This window comes from Trichoderma aggressivum (assembly GCF_033847375.1).
Source record: "Trichoderma aggressivum f. europaeum strain CBS 100526 chromosome Unknown scaffold_044, whole genome shotgun sequence".
NCBI lineage: Eukaryota > Fungi > Ascomycota > Sordariomycetes > Hypocreales > Hypocreaceae > Trichoderma > Trichoderma aggressivum.
In genome coordinates this window covers 270,047-292,261 of record NW_026946410.1, presented here as the reverse complement: position 1 = coordinate 292,261, position 22,215 = coordinate 270,047, and the positions used below count along the sequence as shown (strand labels likewise).

At 33.9% G+C, this 22,215-nt stretch overlaps 4 protein-coding genes across 4 annotated transcripts; 1 reads left to right on the top strand and 3 right to left on the bottom strand.

The window, feature by feature from the left end:
* Position 1: 1 nt before the first annotated feature.
* Triagg1_8734 (CAZyme family GH31) lies at positions 2–2,395 on the bottom strand (the record flags this gene model as incomplete). The annotated part of the gene is made up of 4 exons (XM_062903613.1): positions 2–342; positions 403–1,666; positions 1,735–2,169; positions 2,222–2,395. 4 exons carry the CDS (start codon positions 2,393–2,395, stop codon positions 2–4), a joined length of 2,214 nt encoding a protein of 737 aa, XP_062752370.1.
* Positions 2,396–4,540: 2,145 nt separating this feature from the next.
* Positions 4,541–6,440, top strand: Triagg1_8733 (uncharacterized protein; the record flags this gene model as incomplete). The annotated part of the gene is made up of 6 exons (XM_062903612.1): positions 4,541–4,760; positions 4,822–4,938; positions 5,002–5,667; positions 5,732–6,069; positions 6,124–6,209; positions 6,260–6,440. The coding sequence occupies 6 exons, from the start codon at positions 4,541–4,543 to the stop codon at positions 6,438–6,440; spliced, it is 1,608 nt and encodes a 535-aa protein (XP_062752369.1).
* Positions 6,441–7,324: 884 nt separating this feature from the next.
* Positions 7,325–8,296, bottom strand: Triagg1_8732 (uncharacterized protein; the record flags this gene model as incomplete). Its single annotated transcript, XM_062903611.1, has 3 exons — positions 7,325–8,052; positions 8,115–8,226; positions 8,285–8,296. The coding sequence occupies 3 exons, from the start codon at positions 8,294–8,296 to the stop codon at positions 7,325–7,327; spliced, it is 852 nt and encodes a 283-aa protein (XP_062752368.1).
* A 2,181-nt stretch (positions 8,297–10,477) lies between these two features.
* Positions 10,478–11,509, bottom strand: Triagg1_8731 (uncharacterized protein; the record flags this gene model as incomplete). The annotated part of the gene is made up of 3 exons (XM_062903610.1): positions 10,478–10,637; positions 10,703–10,966; positions 11,043–11,509. 3 exons carry the CDS (start codon positions 11,507–11,509, stop codon positions 10,478–10,480), a joined length of 891 nt encoding a protein of 296 aa, XP_062752367.1.
* Positions 11,510–22,215: the final 10,706 nt, after the last annotated feature.

Below are 22,215 nucleotides of genomic sequence, written 5' to 3'. Positions count from 1 at the left end.
GTCAACTATCACTCGTCTCTTCTTCTCGCTCTCCAGTGCTGGCCTGATACGAACGAACTTCAACGTCCTCAACATAGTTGTATACCGTCCGCCGTTCGCCTTCTTTGCCCAGGACCAAAATAGTGTTCTCGCGGACATAGAGTGGAAGTGTGTCAAAGTCGTGCTTCTCTTTCACCCACCTGGGTCCGGACTTTACTTCCTCAGTGAAGAAATTCGTCCATCGACCTTCGGGCAAGTAGAACTCGACTTCTCCAGTCTCTTCAAAAACTGGAGCCACCAGTAATTTGGACCCAAGCATGAATTGGCGGTCGAGATACCATGATGTCGGGTCTTCCGGAAACTCTGGAACAACGTTAGCCATTGGCACTCATATTGCTCACTCTGCTAATGGATGGATCATACCTAAGCACATAGCGCGAACACTTAGCGGAAGGCCTCCTGCAATAGATTCTGCCGCTTGAGCATACAAATAAGGCATGAGGCGGGCCTTTAAAGCAGTCCATCTTGCCAACGTCTTCGAACAGCTCTGTTCTCCCGGGTCATCGTTGTCAATCGTCCAGGGAGCACGATAACTGTTACTGCCATGAAGGCGGCTATGTGATGTTAATAAGCCAAATGCAACCCATCGTTTGTATATCCACGGCGATGGGTAGCCCTCAAAGCCTCCAATATCCACGCTCCAAAAGGAAAATCCACAGAGACCAAGAGACAGGCCGCCGCGAAGTGACTCGGCCATTGCTTCAGGAGTCGACTCGCAATCTCCTCCCCATTGTAGAGGAAATCTTTGGCAGCCTGCCGTCGATGCTCTTGCAAAGACAACGGCCTCAGATTTGCCATGGCGCTTCTGTAGAGCTTCATACACCACCTTGTTGTAGATGAAGGAGTAGTAATTATGCATCCTTGACGGGTCCACGTTTGGATCATGCCACTGTATATCATCATTGACCGGGATTCTTTCGCCAAAGTCTGTCTTAATGGCAGAGACACCGGTATCGAAGAGCGCTTCCAAGCAGCCAACAAACCACTTTGTAGCTTCAGGGTTCGTAAAATCCACAATTCCCATTCCCGCTTGCCACAGATCCGTCTGCCAGATATCACCGTTCTTTCTCTTTAATAGATAGCCTTTCTCTGCTGCCATCTTGAAAACGGGCGAAGCCTGGCCGAGATATGGATTCGTCCAGACGCATACCTTATTGACCAGGCCGCTGGCCTTGAGGCGGCTTATCATGTTTGCAGGCTCTGGAAACATTTCCGTATCAAAAACAAAATCGCACCAGTGGAATGCTTTGAGCCAGAAGCAATCGTAGTGAAACACCTCGACCGGAATATCACGAGCTGCCATGCCCTCGAGAAATGAGCTGACGGTTTTCTCATCGTAACTAGTTGTGAATGATGTAGAAAGCCAGAGACCGAAGCTCCAAGCCGGAACTCCTCCCGCTCTGCCAGTCATAGTGGTGTATTTATAGAGAACCTCCTTTGGCGAGGGACCGTAAATCAAGTACCATTTGAGACGCTGACCTTTCACGCTGGTTTGTACACGGCTTGATCGTTCACTTCCAACTTCCAGATCAACTTTGTCTGGGGTATCGATGAAGACGCCATATCCCCGGCTACTAAGCCAAAACGATACGTTCTTGTAGGCCTGTTCAGAACTTGTACCGCCATCCTGTTGCTAGTTAGCATGACATATGACCAAGTGTATCAGTAGAGGACGTGACAGGTGCCAAGGCGTACCGAATTCCATAGAGATATACTCTGACCGACTTTGTTGAATGCGCCAAAACGTTCACCAAGTCCGTGTACAGTTTCACCCACGCTGAGCGTTGTCTGCGTGAATATGTAGTGATCAAAGTTTCTCATATCATCAAGCTGAAGAGGGGTGCTGGGCGCTGGACCATAGGCAAAACCCACGCTGCGGTTTAGTAATGAAGTTAGAGTCTTGGATCCGTCTGTTGCATGGAAGCGGATATCGAACGTATGTTGGTCAGGATGAATCGTGGCGCTGAGAGATCCTGACGCAATCGTCGTGCCTTTGTCTGACGCGGAAATACTAGCATTGTCCTGAGGCTTTCCTGAGGGGAAAAGATCGAAATCAGGCCCTTTCTTCGCAGCTCCAGACCAGTGAGTGACTTCAACAGAAATCACGCCATCAAAAACGGCTTCAATATCCTAATAGGATTAGCATCTTGATTCATGTACTTGGATTTTGAGATATACTTACAAGTGTCACAGTAGGCAGGTTTAGAGTATCACCCCGCGAGCGAACGTGCTTTGTCGGACACAGTAATGATAGGGCTCGACCATCCTCCCGCTTTGTGATGGCATATACATCCTCTGCATATTCCGTCCTCTTCCCCTCTATGGGAAGCCACATGCCATCCCTGAACTTTGTCATGATGCCTTTTCGCGCAACTGCGCCTCTCTCGTGTGGTGATTGTTACGACCAGTTGACTGGTATAGCTGTTATACCTGCGGAAGCGACCACGGAAATAAAGAAAATGTCTCTTATTAGTTGCTAATAAGAGGGTTTCTACGACTTGATGTTTCTCAGATGGTACTGATCAGTTGGATGTTTCTTGCGTTTAGGCTAAAGTCTCGGGTGTCGCTGAAGCGCTCTAATAATGATCAAGATCTTTAGCTCCGTATTGTTCTTAAAACGGGGCCTTTGGAGAAGTTTACGAGCGCTAAGAAAACATTTTGCCGATGTCGAGTATGTGCATGGGGGATTCCACCAATCGAACCATCCAACAGAGTATTATGGGTTTTACATATAAAGTACGGAGTTCAGGACAACTCCGTGCTTGGCGGCGCCATCTGATAGAACCGAGACGTTGACCCGGATGGTGGCGTCGACCGCTCGGGGTCAATTACCCGAGTGCGAACATGGATGCTCGGTATACAATGATGCGAAGACCGTAATGGGGGGAAACTGTACCGAGTATCTAGACCACATTGGATCTCAAACTCTATCATAACTTAGATCGTGGAGCTGCAGACTTGTAGTGTTTCTTGCAACCATCGTCTTAAAGGGCTTTATGATAGCGTTTGCATGACAGTGAAAAATACTATGCAAGATACGAAGCTCACCTACTAGCGGAGAGATGATGGCCAAGAAGCGATTTCCGAGTTACTGAGGCGTTAATAATGAGGCTATTCGTCACAGAACCACGTTATCATTTTTCAATAGCTTTATGGGTCAATCAGCGCCCTTTCATGAGCATCAAGTCGCTATGTTCTAGCCGATATGCCCATTTCCCACAAGTCTCGGCCAACTCCAAATGTCTGATGTTATGGTAACGCCGTCGGAGCAAAGCTTTGTAGCTTTCCCCAAACCCCTTGTGCTTGCTTGGCTTATACTATCATAATAAGAGTAGATGTAAGAGACATCGGCATCAGCATCAGTATTACCAATACCGCAGGCGGCCTAAGATGGGATCGCGAACAGCACTTCATGAGAGGCAGGCAGTCTTACTCCGCACGGGGTCTCATCTAGCTGAGACATCACCCCACTGCATCCTGACCGACAACTTCGGAGTATTACACAGTAGCTTCGGGGGAGTTATTTTGCACATGCGTGCGATCTCGTAACGCTATAGTCCATCCCCGCGTTCCAGGATGCAGAAAGTCCGAAGTGTGTGTTTGGTCGTGCCATATTCTGAGCGAGGATGAGTAGTAGAGGACCCCGGTAGAGGGGACGACTGGCTGACGACCATAAGCGAACTGCAACCTGAAATCTGGATGGCCGACTCCCGAGACAAGATCTAACTTGCCATTGTTTCCGATAAGGTCCATCTAAAGCTTCTGGTGGGTGATGAATTACACACAGTACTACGTATTCACGTGGTACGACCAAGTTGTAAAACATAGCTACAGCCAGATGGAGAGGCATCGAGCAAGCATCGAGCATTCCAACCCCCCGGAATATCCTTGTGGACTTTGCGGAGTAGAAGCGTCAAGTCATCAGTTGTAATGCTGTTGGAGACTAGTTGCCTATCCAGCCACGGAACGTGATCATCCGCATCCAAACTTACATGCACTCCGTACACTAGGAATGCCAACCATGTTAGTAGTGTTCGGGTAAAAGAGGGGCAAACGTGGGGTTGAGAAGCATTTGAAGCCATCTCAAAAGCATCAGTCGATACAAGCCCATCAATCACCGAAAGCTAAAGACATGGATTCGATGGCTTGTAATATCGATAGGAGCACTACTGCGAGTATAGGCTAATACTGATTAACCGTGTGGATAAAGTTGGTATAACGTTCCAGAAATGACAGAGACAGGGCGATCTGGTGCGGTCTGGGCTCTTGTTATTCCCAGACTTGCTGTTTGGCGCTCCAATTACCTTTGATCCCGAAGGGTCGTATGAGCTAATGATGCCAGCTGACCGGCACTCGCCCAATTCCCATGCTTTTCCAATCTGTATAAGACTAGGTACATGTCCAGAATTGTGGCCCTCGAGCTAAAGGTTTTGTAATCTGGCCTGGTGTGTTCATGACCTAAGTTTAGTGGTCGTGTAGCCTTCCATATTTCATTGCTGCCATGGCAGAAGTAAACATTACAAAGGTGGCGGCCACTCATCTTGAGGAGACTCTCGGTGAAGGCGCCATCGTCGATGCCAAACATGCCTCTGACGAAGAACATTCGCAGACCTTGTTGCAGGCCTTGAAAAGCAACCGCAAGGCTGTATTCTGGTCCATGATGATCTCGATGAGTATCATAATGGAGGGCTACGACACAATCCTCATGGGAAATTTCTTTGGTAAGATACATATGCCCTTGACTGAAACCAAGACTCTGACATTGAGATTGACCGCATACAGGATATCCGGAGTTTGCGAAGAAATACGGAACGGATCATGGAGGCAGTGTGGGATACCAGGTCTCAGCACCTTGGCAGTCTGGCTTGAATATGGGTTCGACCGTTGGAGCAATTTTCGGTATCTAACCCATCATCGTGCTTGTGGCTTCTTTGTGTTACTAATAGGTACGGGAAATCTCAGGCGGTATCCTAAACGGATATCTCGTGTCTCAACTCGGTTACCGATACGTGATGATTGGAGCGTTGTTCTTTATGAACGCTTTCGTCTTCATCGTGTTCTTCGCCAACTCCGCAGCGGTATTACTAGTCGGTCAAATCCTCTGCGGTTTGAGCTGGGGTGTGTTTGCAGTCGCCAGTCCGTCGTATGCGTCAGAGGTTTGCCCAACAAACCTGAGAGGTTACCTCACGACCTATGTCAATCTGTGTTGGGCAATCGGCCAGTTTATCGCAGCAGGTGTGCTCGAGGGACTCATCAACCGCCATGATCAATGGGCATACCGTATTCCATTTGCCATCCAATGGATATGGCCAGTTCCGCTCATGATAGTTTGCTTCTTCGCGCCCGAAAGTCCCTGGTTCCTCGTGCGCAAAGACCGGGTAGATGATGCTAAGAAGAGCCTACGACGTCTAGGAGGAGAGAAGACTGAGGACCAAATCAATGGCCAGCTTGCTATGATGATACACACCGTCAACATCGAAGAAGCTCAAGCGAAAGAAAGCAAATCTTATGTCGAGTGCTTTAGAGGCACTGACCTTCGCCGTACAGAGATTTGTTGCGTGGCCTTTTTCGGACAGATTCTTTCAGGAAGCTCATTTGCATACTCCCCTAGTTATTTCTTTACGACAGGTAAGATCCATCTCCTGAAAACGAAACAGTTCCAGCGGTCGTTGTGCTAACATATCTCGTACAGCTGGCATGAGCCCAGATCACGCATATCAGCTCAACCTAGGTGGAACGGCAATTGCTTTCCTAGGAACAGTCTTTTCCTGGTTCTTGATCACCCATTTCGGCCGCAGAACTTTGTATGTAACAGGCCAAGGTATCTTGTGTACCACGCTCCTTGTTATCGGAATCATAAACGCTGCAACCTCCGCCAAGAACGCCATTTGGGCAGAGGCGGCATTATGCATCTTTTGGCTCCTCGTATATGCCTTGACAGTCGGTCCTCTTGCGTATGCAATTGTATCAGAGACATCGTCTATCAGGCTGCGCCCACTTACGGTGTCATTGGCCAGGACAGCCTATCAGGTATTATCCAACACCAGGCTTCCTTTTACACACACACTACTGACATTTGTTTAGATCATAAATATTGTTTCGCAGGTCCTTGAACCGTATTTCATGAACCCTACTGCTTGGAACGCATCTGGAAAGACAGGATTCTTCTGGTAAGCCAAATGAAAACATCAGGAGTGAATGTGCTAACATTTATCGTCAGGGGTGGCACAGCTCTATTAACATTCATCTGGGCTTACTTTCGCCTACCAGAAACCAAAGATCGTACTTACGAAGAGCTCGATATTTTGTTTGCAAAGAGGATTTCTGCGAGGAAGTTTGCATCGGAAAAGGTCGATGCATATGAAACGCATATTGAAGCAGAAGCGGTGGAAAAGAAGTAAGAAACTGTTTGTTCTTCTATCGGTTTCGTTTTACTTCAAATAAGATAATCTAAATTGTTGAATTTCCTTTATCAACTGGCCATATATGGCCAAATCTTTTACAGCGACAGTGAAATAAGTATATAAGTATATTGCATTGACAATTAGAATCGGCAAGTGTAGCCTACGACCCATCTCCACGAATCTGTGTCATTTTATTTCTCTTCTTTTGCAGCCTGCAGTCGTAAAAAGAGATTGACACCAGTACCAAATATTAACATCTCTTTATGACCACCCAAATCATTTTGCAAACTGGCATCCCAACTGGCTACCCAGGCTCCAGTTATTACCTTACCAATATTAAGACCTAATAATATTACACTACCAAGCGATTTCACAGATTATTTCTCTATGCGATGTAGACTATTTATTTCTACTCATGCACGTGGAGGTCAGAAAAAGCGAGACAGTAGAATGAATATATAAATATAGTAGTAGTTGCTATGAATGTATAAATAAAATAGCAGTTACTAAAACAATAGAAATATAACAGCAGCTACTGAATTAATAGAGATATACTAGCAGATAATTGAAGAACTGCTGTATAATCTCTCTTGTGGGTCTTCGAAATCTTCTTGGTCTTGGTTTTTCTGCCGCCCCTTTGCCATGTTATGTTGAAGAGGCATCTGGAGGGACGGGTTGGGAATTGCAATGTTAGAGTACATAACTCACTGGCTATTAAATGTAAAGGTTTCGGAAAAACAAGAGGTCTAAGTATTGGATGAAATGCTTGATTAATACAACATCATATTTATTGACTTTTGACAAACAGCCCACAGTTGATGGGTTTCCCAGCAAAAGCTGGACCAATCTCTATCACGCCGAGCAAAGTCGACGACAATAATCTAATGCAAAACAGGGTACACCTTCTTAAACGCCTCTGTTTTTGCCACATTTGACCACCACTGCTTCGTTTTCGGACCAATCTTGAACTCTGGCACAGTCTTTTGAATCAGCGCCTCCAAAGGACCAAAGTCTTGAATTGCAGTCACAGGCGTATCCGCTCCCATCATGGCATGTGCGAGCCACGGAACCGTGTTGTAGTCGGCCTCACTGACTCGAGAGCCAGCCGCAAACGGCAATGCGATCAGACTTTCCAACTTATCGAGACCTGCAGCCATGGTGCGGTACATCTCATCTGTCAATTGGTAGAGACCCTCATGTCCAGGGCCAACCTTGGCGCGATACAATGATGTAATGCCGAGATTTTCTGCAGTTTTCGAGACATAAAACGGATGTTCAGGGTGTGCGGCAAGTTCCTTGTCTAGACGCGCCTGGCGCTCCTCGAGAAATGCGTTCCAGCCGCTATTCTTCTTGGCTTCCATCTCGGCAGGATCCCGTGCCTGAAACAGGATGAGATTTGTAGTCATTGAAGGAGAATGCATAAGTTCGAGAATTTCTTTGGAGCGTTGTTCATCATCAGGCACAAGGGTCTTGGTCCCGCGAGAGTCGATCCATCTCAGAATATCGGCGCTTTCAATGAGAGGCTTGGTGAGCGATGGTGCAGTGAGAGAAGGCACCGTGCCATTGGGGTTGATGGCGATATATTCCGGCGCAAAATTGTCACCAGTTGCTAAAGCAGAAACTTGTTAGAACCGTCCGTAGCGGCGATAACATGATGACTTTGAGACTTACACAGCGTAATTTCTTTGACATCATAATCTACATCTGCTTTGAGGCCCTTCTCCTCAAGTGCAAGGAGCATAACTCCCACCCATTGGCTTTGAACCGAACTGTAAATAGTAAACTGAACAATGGAGTGTTAATGCGATTTTCGTTTGTCTGTATGCGTTATAGCTACATACTTTTTCCGCCATTGTGGGCGATTGCGATAAAGATGTCGACTAAAGTGAAAATAGAGTTTCGAAGTGTTTTTGGATGTAGTGATAAGCTGTGATTCTGCTTTATTGTGGTTTCTAAAGTTTCTTCTCGAGGAAGAGCATCTTTCTACGCGTTTATATATTCCTACGCCTTGTCAATATCTCCATCCCAATGGAATCAACAAATAAACGCCAAGAAACCATATGGAATCGAATCCTAAACACCACCACAATTCTCTCAGCAGACTCGGGCACAGCTATGAAACTTAATTACGTAGGTTACCACGGACGAAAAAGAGTTTGTCAGCCATTGAGAGTAATTTTTCGCGACGCACGAGACGAGTTAGTGGCCAAGCTAGTTGCGAAAGATACACCGTGCGTAGATTGAACGTAGTCAATTCGGTAGTTGTGTCGCAGTCTTGGAATACTGAGCTGGCACACGCATATTTTTTATTCAGCCGCCCGAGTTCGTCCGGAAGCGAACTCTTACTGCATATGTTGTTACCAATCGAAGCTTCTACGACTTGGCATTCTTTTACTGTTGTACTTGAAGTATGAAATCATTTGATAGTTGAGAAACAGGATTGGCAATAATCTACTCTTTAGCTACAATGCTGCCACTGACATCACACAACTTAGTCTTAACTCGTTGCTATAGAACAAACCACGGACAAGCATCTCGCTGTTTTTGCCCAAAAATCAGGATGACTAAGAACACACCACAAGCTCTCATAGCAACGACCGATTCAGTCACTTGCATTGCCCACAAGTGGGTTAGGCGGCTATAGTGGACATGGCTCGCCTGCAACATTTGTTGCTTTGGAACTGCGATAAGTGCGAACGGTTCTCTGTGGAGTCCTCATGGGTTTCCAGATGGAATCTTTCTCTCAGCACGAAGTGGCAACCTTCTAATTGGCTTTCCGAGCATCCAACGGCGGCCCCCCCCCCACCATCTCACGCCGACATGAGCTTGTGTCGCCATGGCTTCTGCTAATGTGGTGTTACCCCAAACGCCACAATCGACAGCTCAAGGAATATACAGCCTAGTCAAAGAGCTCTTGATTGATTCGCCCCCGTAGGGCTATGAGGTGTTTTACTACTAGTGCTGGGACAACCCTCATCAAAACATGACGCCCATCACTCAGCATCAAAATAGAGTTGATCGTCGAGTATTGCTTCAGAGACATACCGTACTAACGGTAAATAGTAGTAGTATAGGCGAGCAGGGTTGTTTACTGCCCCAGATACTATTCTTACGCGAGAGAGCCACTTGTCGGAGGGAATCTATGTAAACCACTGTAAGTGAGTATAGACCGTCTCAAATTGGCGATGGTCGGAAGTTGGTCCCACGCATTTCCACGATAGAGGACACTTGACTGTGTGATCGTTGATAAAGCGATTACGCGTGATTATGTTGTAACGGCTACGTGAAATATCGACGGCATGTTCTGCACAAAGAAAGGAATTTATTTAGATATGTATTTCATCAACGAGAATGAGAGAACATGCTTGCAGAAATTACGAGCAACAGAAGCTGAGATGCACAATGCCAGCACGAATTGTACCAAGAGTGTTGTAAAAGCTATACATTAATAGATGAGAACATGGAACTCAATAGCCCTGTATACAAACGTGAGTTCTTTGTATTCAATTTTGTGTCAAAATTTTGTACACGAAATATCTTGCCGTTAAGATATTTCTAAATCTTACATTGCCTGTACCGCGAACATCGTCAGCAAAACCACTTGCCCCAGAATAACACGAGCTCACCTCGCTTACAATACGATCAGACACGTAAAACATGCAAGCCCCTGTATGCAAGATGACGCGACGTCACTCTTGACGAGGTTTCTCCGCGGCCAAAAATCCCTTCCAGGGCAAAGGCGGGTGTTAGCGCAACAAATTCGGTCGCTTTCAAGAGTCTCCTACTATGTTTCAAGCACTCACTGGTGAGTCTTGGGAGATAATTCATAAACGAACTTGGAAAAGACTTTTTGTGGCCTATGATGGATTCTCAAGCAGTTTACAAGTCTAATGCCTTTGTTAAAGGCCACAAGTGTGACGGTTAGGATTTCTCATTTACAATGTGAGGTATTCCAATTGAGAACTACGTACTCGGATATATAATGTGACACACTCCTTTTCTCTTTTCTGGCACAGTGCCTTATGTACAATGTTTTACGCATATCGTTTGCCAAGATGTTTGGCAAGGAACGGGAGTATATATCCTACCATCTGATCTAAGTTGCTGATCAATGCAAAGTGACCAGCATCGAGCAGATGGATCTCAGCGTTAGGCAGGTCACGCTTGAAAGCTTTTGCTCCAGGGGGAACGAAACTAAAAATGCGTCTCGGTTAGTTTGCACCGAAAAGGGACTGGAAACTTCGGTTGTCTTCTCTTACATCGTATCTTTCTCGCCCCAGACGGCAAGTAGTGGCACCTGAGACTCGCGAAAGTATTCTTGGAACTTCGGGTACTGCTTGACATTGTTTCGGTAGTCATAGAACAGGTCGAGTTGATAGTCATCATTGCCTGGCCTGTTCGCCATGAGAGTCCAATCGAGCCACCAAGATTCAGGCTCCAGAGCGGCAACGTCCGTAGTTCCACCGGTGTATTGCCCCTCCGTAGTGTTAAATGAGAGAACTCCTTCCAAAGCCTCACGGTCACTAGATTGTCAATGTTGTGTTAGTTATCATTGTATCCCGGGGATACACAACCGGTGAATACGTAGAAGTTTCTTACGTCTTGCTTCCCGATGCCCAGTATTTTTTCACCGGATCCCAAAATGGCCCTAAGCCCTCATTGTACGCATTGCCGTTTTGCGAAATAATAGCCGTTACGCTTTTGGGGTTCCGTACAGCAAGTTTCAAGCCAACAGGGGCACCGTAGTCAAATATATAAAGAGCATACTTGGAAATATGGAGAGCTTCCAAGAATTTTTCGGTAACAGTAGCAAGGTTATCAAATGTATGAGGGAATTTGGAAGGAACAGTTGTGAACCCAAATCCCGGATAGTCCAAGGCGATTACATGATAGCTCACCGCGAGGATCGGAATTAGGTGGCGAAACATGAATGAAGACGTAGGAAACCCATGAAGCAGTAGGATCGTGGGAGCATCGGACGGACCGGCTTCTCGGTAAAAGACATTATAATCTCCAACCGCAAGATGGTTGACGGCCGGTATAATAGCCGAGGTGATATTTGCCATTTTCAAGTTCAACTTGGAGACAAATCAGATGGTTACCAAAGAGATTTTGAAGAAAGCTATGGAGCATAACATGATTAGGTTTTTAAGCTTCCCTCCTACACCTACAGGTACCCCACCTTTTAGGTACTACCTTACCAAAACCTTAAGCCTGCTCGACTAGCTATTAAGCAAAACGACTTTATTATTTACCTTCGACAGCCCTTTGGGGACTTAGATAATAATAGCTAGTCCTGCTATTAACGCTAGTCCCTTAGACTAAAACTCCCTAGCTATCCCTAGGTAAATAGCTCCTGCTAGAAATAAATATACCCCGAAGGCAGTCCTTAGTAAAGGGTAGACTATAGTATTAGTAATTACTTTTAAGAAGAAATAACTTTGCATAGGTAACTTTGTTATAAATAATATCCTAATACTAAACCTAAGCCTTAGCAAAAGCCTTAGGATCCCTAAAACTATAAAAGGAATATAAACCTTTATTTTCAGTAATTATAAAAAAACTACTGCTATATATAATAAAAACTTCTTACCTAAATATATTAATAAATAACTTAAGGAAATATACTTTATTTAGTAAGTTAGAAAAGATATTCTTATTAATATAGCTAAAGCTATAGAAGAACGCCTTAAGAAATATAACTATAAGTATTACCTAGTAGTAGTACTATAAGTCCGTAAGGTATTTATAATTACTATAGAATCCCTTATCTCCCCCTAATTTAAAAGGATAGGGGAGATGTTTAACTCTAAAAAATTAAGCTCTAGAGTATTTAAAGCTTAATAACTTAACCCTATATTAGCTAACTTAGTATATAAGAAATAAAATAAATTAAGTAGGCCCCTAGGACTTACTATGGGCTTGCTTATAAATACCCTGCAAAAAGGCAGCCACACATAGGCTTAAGTAGTGTTAAAAAAGAATAAAATTTATAAAAATAATAATATAAAAGAAAAAAATACCTCTAGATCTAATAGTAAGGGGCCAGCCCCTAGCGCTAGATTTAAAGGTAGAAAAAAGGCCCTTAAAATAGCCTAGGAATCTAATAACTATATTTTTATCTAAGTCCCTTTAGATTATAAATAAAAAAAAATAATAGCTATTAAGGCTAAATAAAAGCTAGTTAGTAAACTTAAGCTAAATAATAGTAATATTACTTACTTTTAAGAAGTCTACTTAGGCTTTGCCCTTTAGACTTAAAATAATATTATTAAAGAATATATCCTTACTATAGAACAGGTATAAATAAATAAAAATTTAAAATTTAAAAAAGCTTATATATAAAAGATCTTCTTTATATATTAAGTAAAAAGATTTTATAAGGATAAAACAGGGACCCACCTAACTAATGTATTAATTACGGAGGAGGCGTAAACTAGCACCTATGTATTATAACCCCCAGTAGTATATTATAAAGCGCTATTTAAAAAAACCTAGGATATATACTATTACTTTATCTCCTTTAATAAAAATATTAAAAAGGGCTTTAGATTATTTAATAACTTAGCCTAAGCTAAGCTATAGATCTTAAAACCTAAAATTATATAATATTAAAGATATAAAAGCTTCTATAACTAGTGCAACTACACTAGGACTAAGAGGTGCGCTAAGTGTGGCAAACTATTAGCCTTATATAATAATAATAATATAGTTAACTACCTATTACCTCCCTAATATACTAACTACCATGGCCTATATAAGTTAGACTTAATAAAATATTACACCTGCCTAATTATTAAAAATAAGATAGTAAAATATAAAAACCGCGGATAGCTTAAGAAAATAAAAAACTTAGAATAAAAAAAGTATAATAAGCTATACCCCTAAAAATAACTAGCCTTAGCTAAAGACCCGCCACCGTCTAAAAGAATAAACCTAGCCCCAGCCCTAGCCTTAGACCCAGCCCCGCCCCCCCCAGCTTTAACTAAAAAAATTAAAAAGCCTAACTTAGATAGTAGTTATTTTAATAAAATCTTTTACCTAAACTGCTTTATTATTAATATTAATAAAGATAAGGAAAAAGAAGAGGACCCTAAGAAAATAAGTTATTCCCTAGCGCGCTTTATAATTAAGGCCTACGGCAGAGATAACCAGGACCTTAACATAGGCAATATAGAAGTCGCAGCAGAAAATACCCTAGACAGCCCGCTCTAATAACAAAGCAGCCCTATTAAAGCTACTAAAAACACAAAGGCCTTAAAATCTTCTAAGTAAACATAGGGCGCTTAGGCCTAATATAGGACGTTGCCCTATTACTTATATAGGAAAAAGGCTTTAATATAATACTAATCTAGAAGCCCTACGCCTAGTAAAATAATAACGCTAGCTGCAAACTAATAAAAACACACCCTAGTTTTAATATATATAACCCCCTTAATAACTAAAAAGCTAGCTGCCCCTTAATCCTTACCTTTACTAAAATATCCCCTAACCTCCCTAGTAAATAACTCTTACCCCTAGGCCTTAAAAATAAATACATCTACTAGGTAAAAGTCTACAGGTATACTATAGTTAATATATATAAGTAAGCAGCTAAAGACACAGTAACCCCCACCCTTATTAAATAAGGCAGTCCCCCCCCTTATATAATTATAGTAGGCGACTTTAATATAGTTTATTAAATATAGTAACTAGGCTATAATAGTAATATAGCAGAAAGGGCTATTACTATATAAGTAAAGGAGTTTAACCTCCTCCCTTCCTTTATAAACTCCTTAACTAAAAACTTAAGTAAGTATATTAACCTAGTATTTACTAACTACTTAGTAATATCTAAAGTAAAACACTCCTTAAACATAGGCTTAAACTACTTTACTATAGTTATAACTCTCCCGGAGCTAGTTAAAATAACACCTAGGGCTAGCAAAAAGTATATCTTATTAAACTACTAGGAAAACTTTAAATAACTTATATAGTCCTTTACATAAACCCTCCTAAATATTAATCTTAAAAACTTAATAAAAGAAAACCTAAATAAGTATACTAAAGCCCTCTAAAACCTTTTTAGTAAAGTTATTAAGGTAGTAGGAAAAAAAAAATACTAAAATAAATATAGTGCCCCTTAGTAAATAAATAAATATAAAATAGTATATAAAGATCTCTGTTAAACCCACCCAGGGTTAGCCAAGGAGAAAGTAGCTAAGAAGATATTATATAATATAATCTATAGGGCTAAGAAAGCTTACTAAGATAAAATAATTACAGGGGCTACTATAACTAGGAATATTTAAACAGTAGTAAAATAGCAGAAAACTATAAATCACTTTTAGCCCCCCTTACTTATAAACAGAGAGAAAAGTATCTTAGACCCTACTAAATAAGTAACCTACTTTAGGGATAAGCTTCTTTAACGTAAGTTAGCTATAGAAAATATCCCTAACCCCTAGAAAGAAAACTTCCCCCTAAACTTAAATATTAAATAAAATACCTTAGTTTTTAAAAAGAAAGTAAAAAAGGCTATAACTAGCTTAGGTAACACAGCCCCTAGCGCAAACGGAATCTTAGTAGCCCTACTATAACTAACTTAGCTAGCGGTAAAAGACTATATTATAAATCTCTTTAAAGACTGCTTAATAATAAAATACTATCTTACCCCCTTCCGCAGCGCTAAGATTACTATTATCCCTAAACTAGGAAAACCTAAGAAAGCTTATACTATAGTAAAATATTACGATCTAATGTCTTATACTACCTGGAAGAAGATATATACCCTTAGAAGAACCATAGACCAACTACTAATTAGATTATATAATATTAAAGAGTAACCTAAATATTAGGGCGCTTTTATATAAGACTAACCCTTAGTAATAGTTAACTTAGGTTGCTTATAAAGATATAACTAAATATATAATTTAGCTAAAATACTTACTAAATAGTTTAAATAACTAGTTATTAATATAGTAATAAAATTAATCTTAGTATTTAACCTACTAGTTATATAATAAAATTACCTAACTTATACTCTACTGCTTTTATTAATATAAACTATAATTAGTTTATTACCTTAAGAACTATACTATATTATTTAATATAAACTAGTTTATTATATATTAATAACTTTTATTTAAATTAGTATTATATACTATTTAAGTAATAGAAAGTACTATAGCTTCTTAAATCCCTAAACTTACTATTACTTTTAAAAGCCTTACTATAGCTTTAAAGGAACTTTAAGTATAAAATAACTAATTAAAAAATAACCTAAAGTTAGCCTAGAATACTAAAGCTACTAAAATAATTAAACTTAAGTAATTAAAACCTTTTACTAAAAAAACTAATACTTTATAAACTTTTCTTAATTAACTTAAGGTTTATTATACTATTAATAATAAATAATTCTTAATTATTAAAAATAAAATTTTTTATACTTTTAACTATATAAAAGAAGCTGCGCTTAATTAGTTTAAACCTATTATAAAAAACTATATTAAAATTATAAATATATTCTATAATAATAAAACTACTTATATTTTTTTAAATTATATAAACTTTAAAATTATACTTTAGTTAGTTTTTAGAATAATTAATAAAAAATAGGTTACTAAATAAAAACTTAGGGATTTTTACTAAAAAGGGGCTATATTTAAGTATATTTTTTAGTTTATATAAATCTCCTTAAAGCTTAAATAAGGATATAAACCCTTAATAAAATACTTTTATAAAAAATTAAAGAAAGAAGTAAAGGATAAATTATATAAACTTAACTATCCTAATACTCTTTAAGAATATATAAATAAAGTTATTAAAATTAATAATAAGTAGTATAAGTGCTAAAAAAAGTATAAGGGGAAATTATAATCTTTTTTACTATATTACTATAAAGCTAACTAAGGTAAGAAATAATATAAAGAAATTACTTACGCTTATAAAATAAACCCTAAATAAATAAACCTTAATACTATTACTAAAAAAAAGAAATTCCTTTATTATAATTATAGTAAAAAAGGCTATATAGCTTAAAACTATTAATTTAAAAAAATTAATAAATTATAAGAATAACCTAGATAAATTATTAATACTATTTATAAATTTAAGTAACTATTAAATTAAAAATATAGTAATAATAGGATCTTTAACTTAAATATAGCTTAAGTTATAAAGAAACTTAAACTTAATAAACTAATATAAGCCCTAGTAGAGAAACTTACCTTAAGAAAGGCTAATAACCCTAAGAATATAATACCTATATATAATACTATACTTTTATTAAAAACTGCTAATATTATTATAATTAATATTATACTTTTATTATAAAATATATCTAAGATATAGTAATATATATAAATTTATATAATATTACTTATAGACCTTAATTAAATTAATATCCTTAAGGTATTTAAATTTATAATTAAAATCCTTAGGAAGAATAACCTTAAAATATAATAATAATTTATAAATTAAGAAAAAATATAATATAATATTTACTTTACTAAGGAATATAATTATAAAAACCTAGAATTATATATTAAGTTTTACTATAGAACTTATATAATTTTTAAAGTCTAGGAATAGTATACTTAATAATATAAATCCTTAAATTTTAAAAAATATAACTTAGTAAAATAATATTAATATTACTATTAAAATTATTATTATAATATATAGATTAAAAAGAAGTTATATAACTATAGTTATAATTTTTAAATTTATAAAGGATAAAGAAGTATAAATAATATTAAGGCTTATTATAAGTATAACCCTATAAGTATACTTATTTATAATTACCACTAGTATAAAATATATAATAAAAATCCTTAAGTATTATAAATATTATTATATATTAATAATATTAACTTTAAAAAGAAATAGTTAAAATAGTTTATAATTATTAATCTTAAGAATACTTATTATAAAATTTAGCTTAAAAAGAATAAAAAAACCCTAAAGGATAATAATTTTAAAAAAAAAAATAACCTTCTTAAGGAATTTATTAATATTATTATATAATTAATATAATTATTAAAATTTTTAATAAAAGTAATTATTAAAGGGTATAAACTTATAATATTTTTTAATAATAAAGCCTAAAGTAATTATATCTTACTTATACTTATATTTAAGCTATAACTATTATATAAAAATAAAGGTAATAAAAGCTATAATATATTTACTATAAATAATTAGAAGTTTAAATATAATAAAGGGATTATTAATACTAAGATATTTTTCCTTAATATTAAAATTTAAGGTAAAATAAAGAAAATTAATTTTAATATACTAAATATTTTAAAATTTAAAGCCTTATTAAAATATATATAGCTAAGGGAGAGTAACCCTTAGGTTAATTAAGAGATAAGCTAAGTAAATTAAGTAAATAACTTTAGTTTACTAAGGATATTAGAACCTAAATTATAATTATTTTAGAAAAAGTAATAAAAAGGTAGTATATTATTAGAAAACCTAAAGCTCCCTAAATTAGAAAATAGAAAATTTAAAATAAAAAAAGTTAAATTTAAAGCCCCTTAAGAAATACTATAATAATATTAAAATAAATAAAATAAAGTAAAATAATAAAAAATTTATAAAATAATTACTTTAATATAAATAAAACTCTAAAATCTTAATTAAGCTTTTTTAAAAGCTAAAAAGAAAGCTAACCTTAATCCTAAGGAATAGTATATAATAAAAGTCCTATAGTAATATTATAAATATAAAAAATTATATTAAAAAACCCTAGAAATAAGGCTATTAATATATTTAGAATAGGATTATAAGATTATATTAAAAAAAGGGACTACCCTAAAGTTTTATAAGATTTATAACCTTAGTAAATTTAAGTTTAAAATACTTAAGGAATAGATTAAAAAATAACTCTAGAAGAAATATATTTATATTTTTAATTTACTTATTAAATACTTTATTATTTTTATATTAAAGAAAAATAAGAAACTTTAACTAATTATTAACTATTACTAGCTTAATAATATTATTATTAAAAATAAAACCTTATTATTACTAATTAATAAGATTAAAAAATATTTTACTAAAATAAATTACTTTACTATGCTTAACTTAACTAAAGTATATAAACTTACTTATATAAAGGTAGAAGATAAATAAAAAACTACTTTTTAAATATAATATAGTTTTTATAAATACTTAGTTATATTATAAAAACTTATTAATACCTTTGTGTTATTTTAAAAATAAATTAATTATATACTAAAGGTATACTTAAATAACTTTATTATTATATATATTAATAATATTTTTATTTTTTTAAGGACCCTTAAAAAACACTAGAAGTATATTTATTAAGTATTATAAACCCTTTAAAATACTAATTTATTAGTTAACCCTAAGAAATATTAATTTTATATATAAAAAGTAGAATTCTTTAAATATATTATTACCCCTGGAGAAATCTAAATAAACTTTAAGAAAATTAAAGTTATTAAAAATTAAAAACCCTTAAATAATATTAAGGAAGTATAAAGCTTTTTAAAACTTATTAATTATTATTAATAGTTTATAAAAAACTTTACTAAGATTACTATATTATTAATAAATCTTACTAAAAAAAATTAAAAATTCCTATAAAGCCTTAATATTAATACTGCCTTTAAGTAACTTAAAAACGCTATAACTTTAGAACTAGTACTTACTATATTTAATTTTAATAAACTAATTATAATTAAAATAAATACCTTAGATTATACTATTAGTAAATAAATTAGTTAGCTAAATAAAAATAGTAAACTAAAACTTATTATATTTTTCTTTAAGAAATTATATAAACTAGCTTTATAATACCTTATTTATAATAAAGAATTTATAATTATTATTATTATATTTAAATACTAAAGATACTATTACCTTAGAAATATATATAAAATTAAGGTTTATACTAATTATAAAAATATTATATTCTTTATAATAACTTAATAATTATTTAAAAAATAAGTTAAATACTTTAAGTTCTTAGCTATATTTAATTATAAAATAATTTACTATAAAGGATTTAAGAATAGCTATACTAATACTTTTAGCTAAAGGCTTAATTATTTCTAAGAAATACTAGATTTTATTATATAAGTCCTATAACCTAATAAGTAAAAAGCCCTAGAGTAATAATAAATTAACCTTATTTTTAAAGTTAAAGAAGATAATTTACTTTTAATAGAAATTATAAAATATATTAAACTTTAGAAATAAAAGTAATTCCCTAAAGGTATTATAATAAAATTAAAATATCTTATACTTAATAATAAAATATAAGTATTTAAAAAATTATATAAAAAAGTAATTACTTATATTTATAAATATAAATTATATAGTTATAAAGGAATTACTAAAATTATATAATAAGTTTAATAATACTATAAGTTTAAAAAAATTAAGTAATAAGTAAAAAAAGTAGTTTTATACTATATTATATATAGTAAAATAAAGAATAGCTAATATTTACCTTATAGTAAATTATAATTATTACTTATACTAAATCTACCCTAGGAATTAGTTATATTTAACTATATTATATATTTATTATTATCTAAAGATTTAATTATAGGATTTAAATATAATAATATTTTTATTATTATTAATAAACTCTTTAAAAAAACTTATTTTATTTTTAATAAAAAAACTAGCTTAGTTAAAAACTAAGCTTATATTTATATAAAATATATAAAAAGTAAATATAAAATACTAAAAGAAATAATCTTTAATTAAGAATTTACTTATATATTATACTTTTAGTAAATACTTATAACTTACCTTAGAATAAATTATAAGCTTAGTACTACTTATTACCTATAGATTAATAAATAAATAAAGTAATTAAATTAAATTATTAAAGTATACTTAAGAAGTTATATTAACCTAGCTTAGGATAACTAAGTTATAAATTTATTAATAGCTTAACTATATTATAATAGTATTAAGTTAAAGTTAATAAAAGTAATACCCTTTTATATAAACTATAGCTTTACTTTATAAGTATATTAACCCCTAAAATAAAAACTATATATTAAAAAAGTAAAAATATATATAAAAAATATAAAGAAACTTTATAAAAAATTATAAGGATAACTTAAACTTATTTATAAATATATAAGTAAATATATAAATTAAAAAAAAATTAAAAAATTAAACTTTTAGGAGGGAGATATAATTTACCTACTTTACTATATATAAGGTAAAAAACTCCTTAATATTAAAATAAATAAGCTAAGTAATAAACTTAACTACTATAAGCTTAGGCTTTATAAAATTTTAAAGAAAATTAAGGAAGTAAATTATAAACTTAAGCTACTTAAATTTATTAAGTTATACTTTATTTTTTATATTTTATTATTAAAAAAAATATTAGTAAATAAAAATACTAAAGAAATTATTTATAATAAAATTACTATAAAAGTAATTAAAAAAAAATATAAAGTTAAAATAATTATTACTACTAGGCCTAGCCTTAATAAATAATAAGAATAGTATAAATACTTTATAAAATAAAAAAGCTATAATAAAAATAAAAATATATAAAAACTTATTAATAACCTTAACTACTTAAAGGTAATATTAAATAATTTCTTTATAAAAATAGGATTTAGAATAAAATAAATAAACTAAGAATACTAAATAAAAATAAAGCTAGCTAAGAAAATAATAAAAAAATATCTCCTACTAGCCCTAGAGGATTTAAACCTAATAACCCTAAATCTATACTTAAGGAAAACTAGTTAACGTTATTAAGTATATTTAATAAATAAATATCTTAAATAAAAAACTATTTAAAGATAATCTCTTAAGTAGTAATTTTATCTTAAGCGTTTAGCGCTTTAATACTATAATTAAATATTATATTACCCTACTCTTTAGTCTCTTATTTTAATTTATAAATATATTATAGTCTAGCTAGCGCTTTAGTTACTACTGCCTTAGCCTTTTTTTCCTAAGTAGCTAATTTTTTATAATCCTTTTATAAATAAATTACTAATAAAAATAAGCTATAATCTAAGGTTATTAAAAAAAAATACTTATAAAAAGTTACTATAATACCCCTATTATAACTTTTCTTCTTTAAAATATATTATTAATAATAAATAAATTTACTACTAAATTTATATTTACTTTTTTTCCCTATAGTAATATAATAAAAATAAAGTATTTTAATAACTTTTATAATAAATATTTAGTTAAATAAACTTTTTTAATTATTATTTACTTACTTATATTTTTCCTTAATAGAATAAGGAGTAGTATATGCCTAAATTTAAGAATAATACCTTACTAGTATTTTATTAATATAATAATATAATAAAATAATAAAAGGGGTAAGTTATAATATACTTTATAATAAAAATAATATAGGTTATATATAAATAGAAATATAACTACGCTAATATATAGCTATTATAACTAGCCTTAAGGATAAAACTAATAAGAGGGGGATATTATATTATAATCTAATATTTTATATTACTTAGAAAAAAGTATATACCCTTAAAAGAACTATAGACTAACTATTAATTAGATTATATAATATTAAAGGGTAACTTAAATATTAAGATACTTTTATATAAGACTAACCCTTAGTAATAGTTAACTTAGGTTACTTATAAAAATATAACTAAATATATAATTTAGCTAAAATACTTACTAAATAATTTAAATAGCTAGTTATTAATATAGTAATAAGATTAATCTTAGTATTTAACCTACTAGCTATGTAATAAAATTGCCTAATTTATACCCTACTGCCTCTGTTAATATA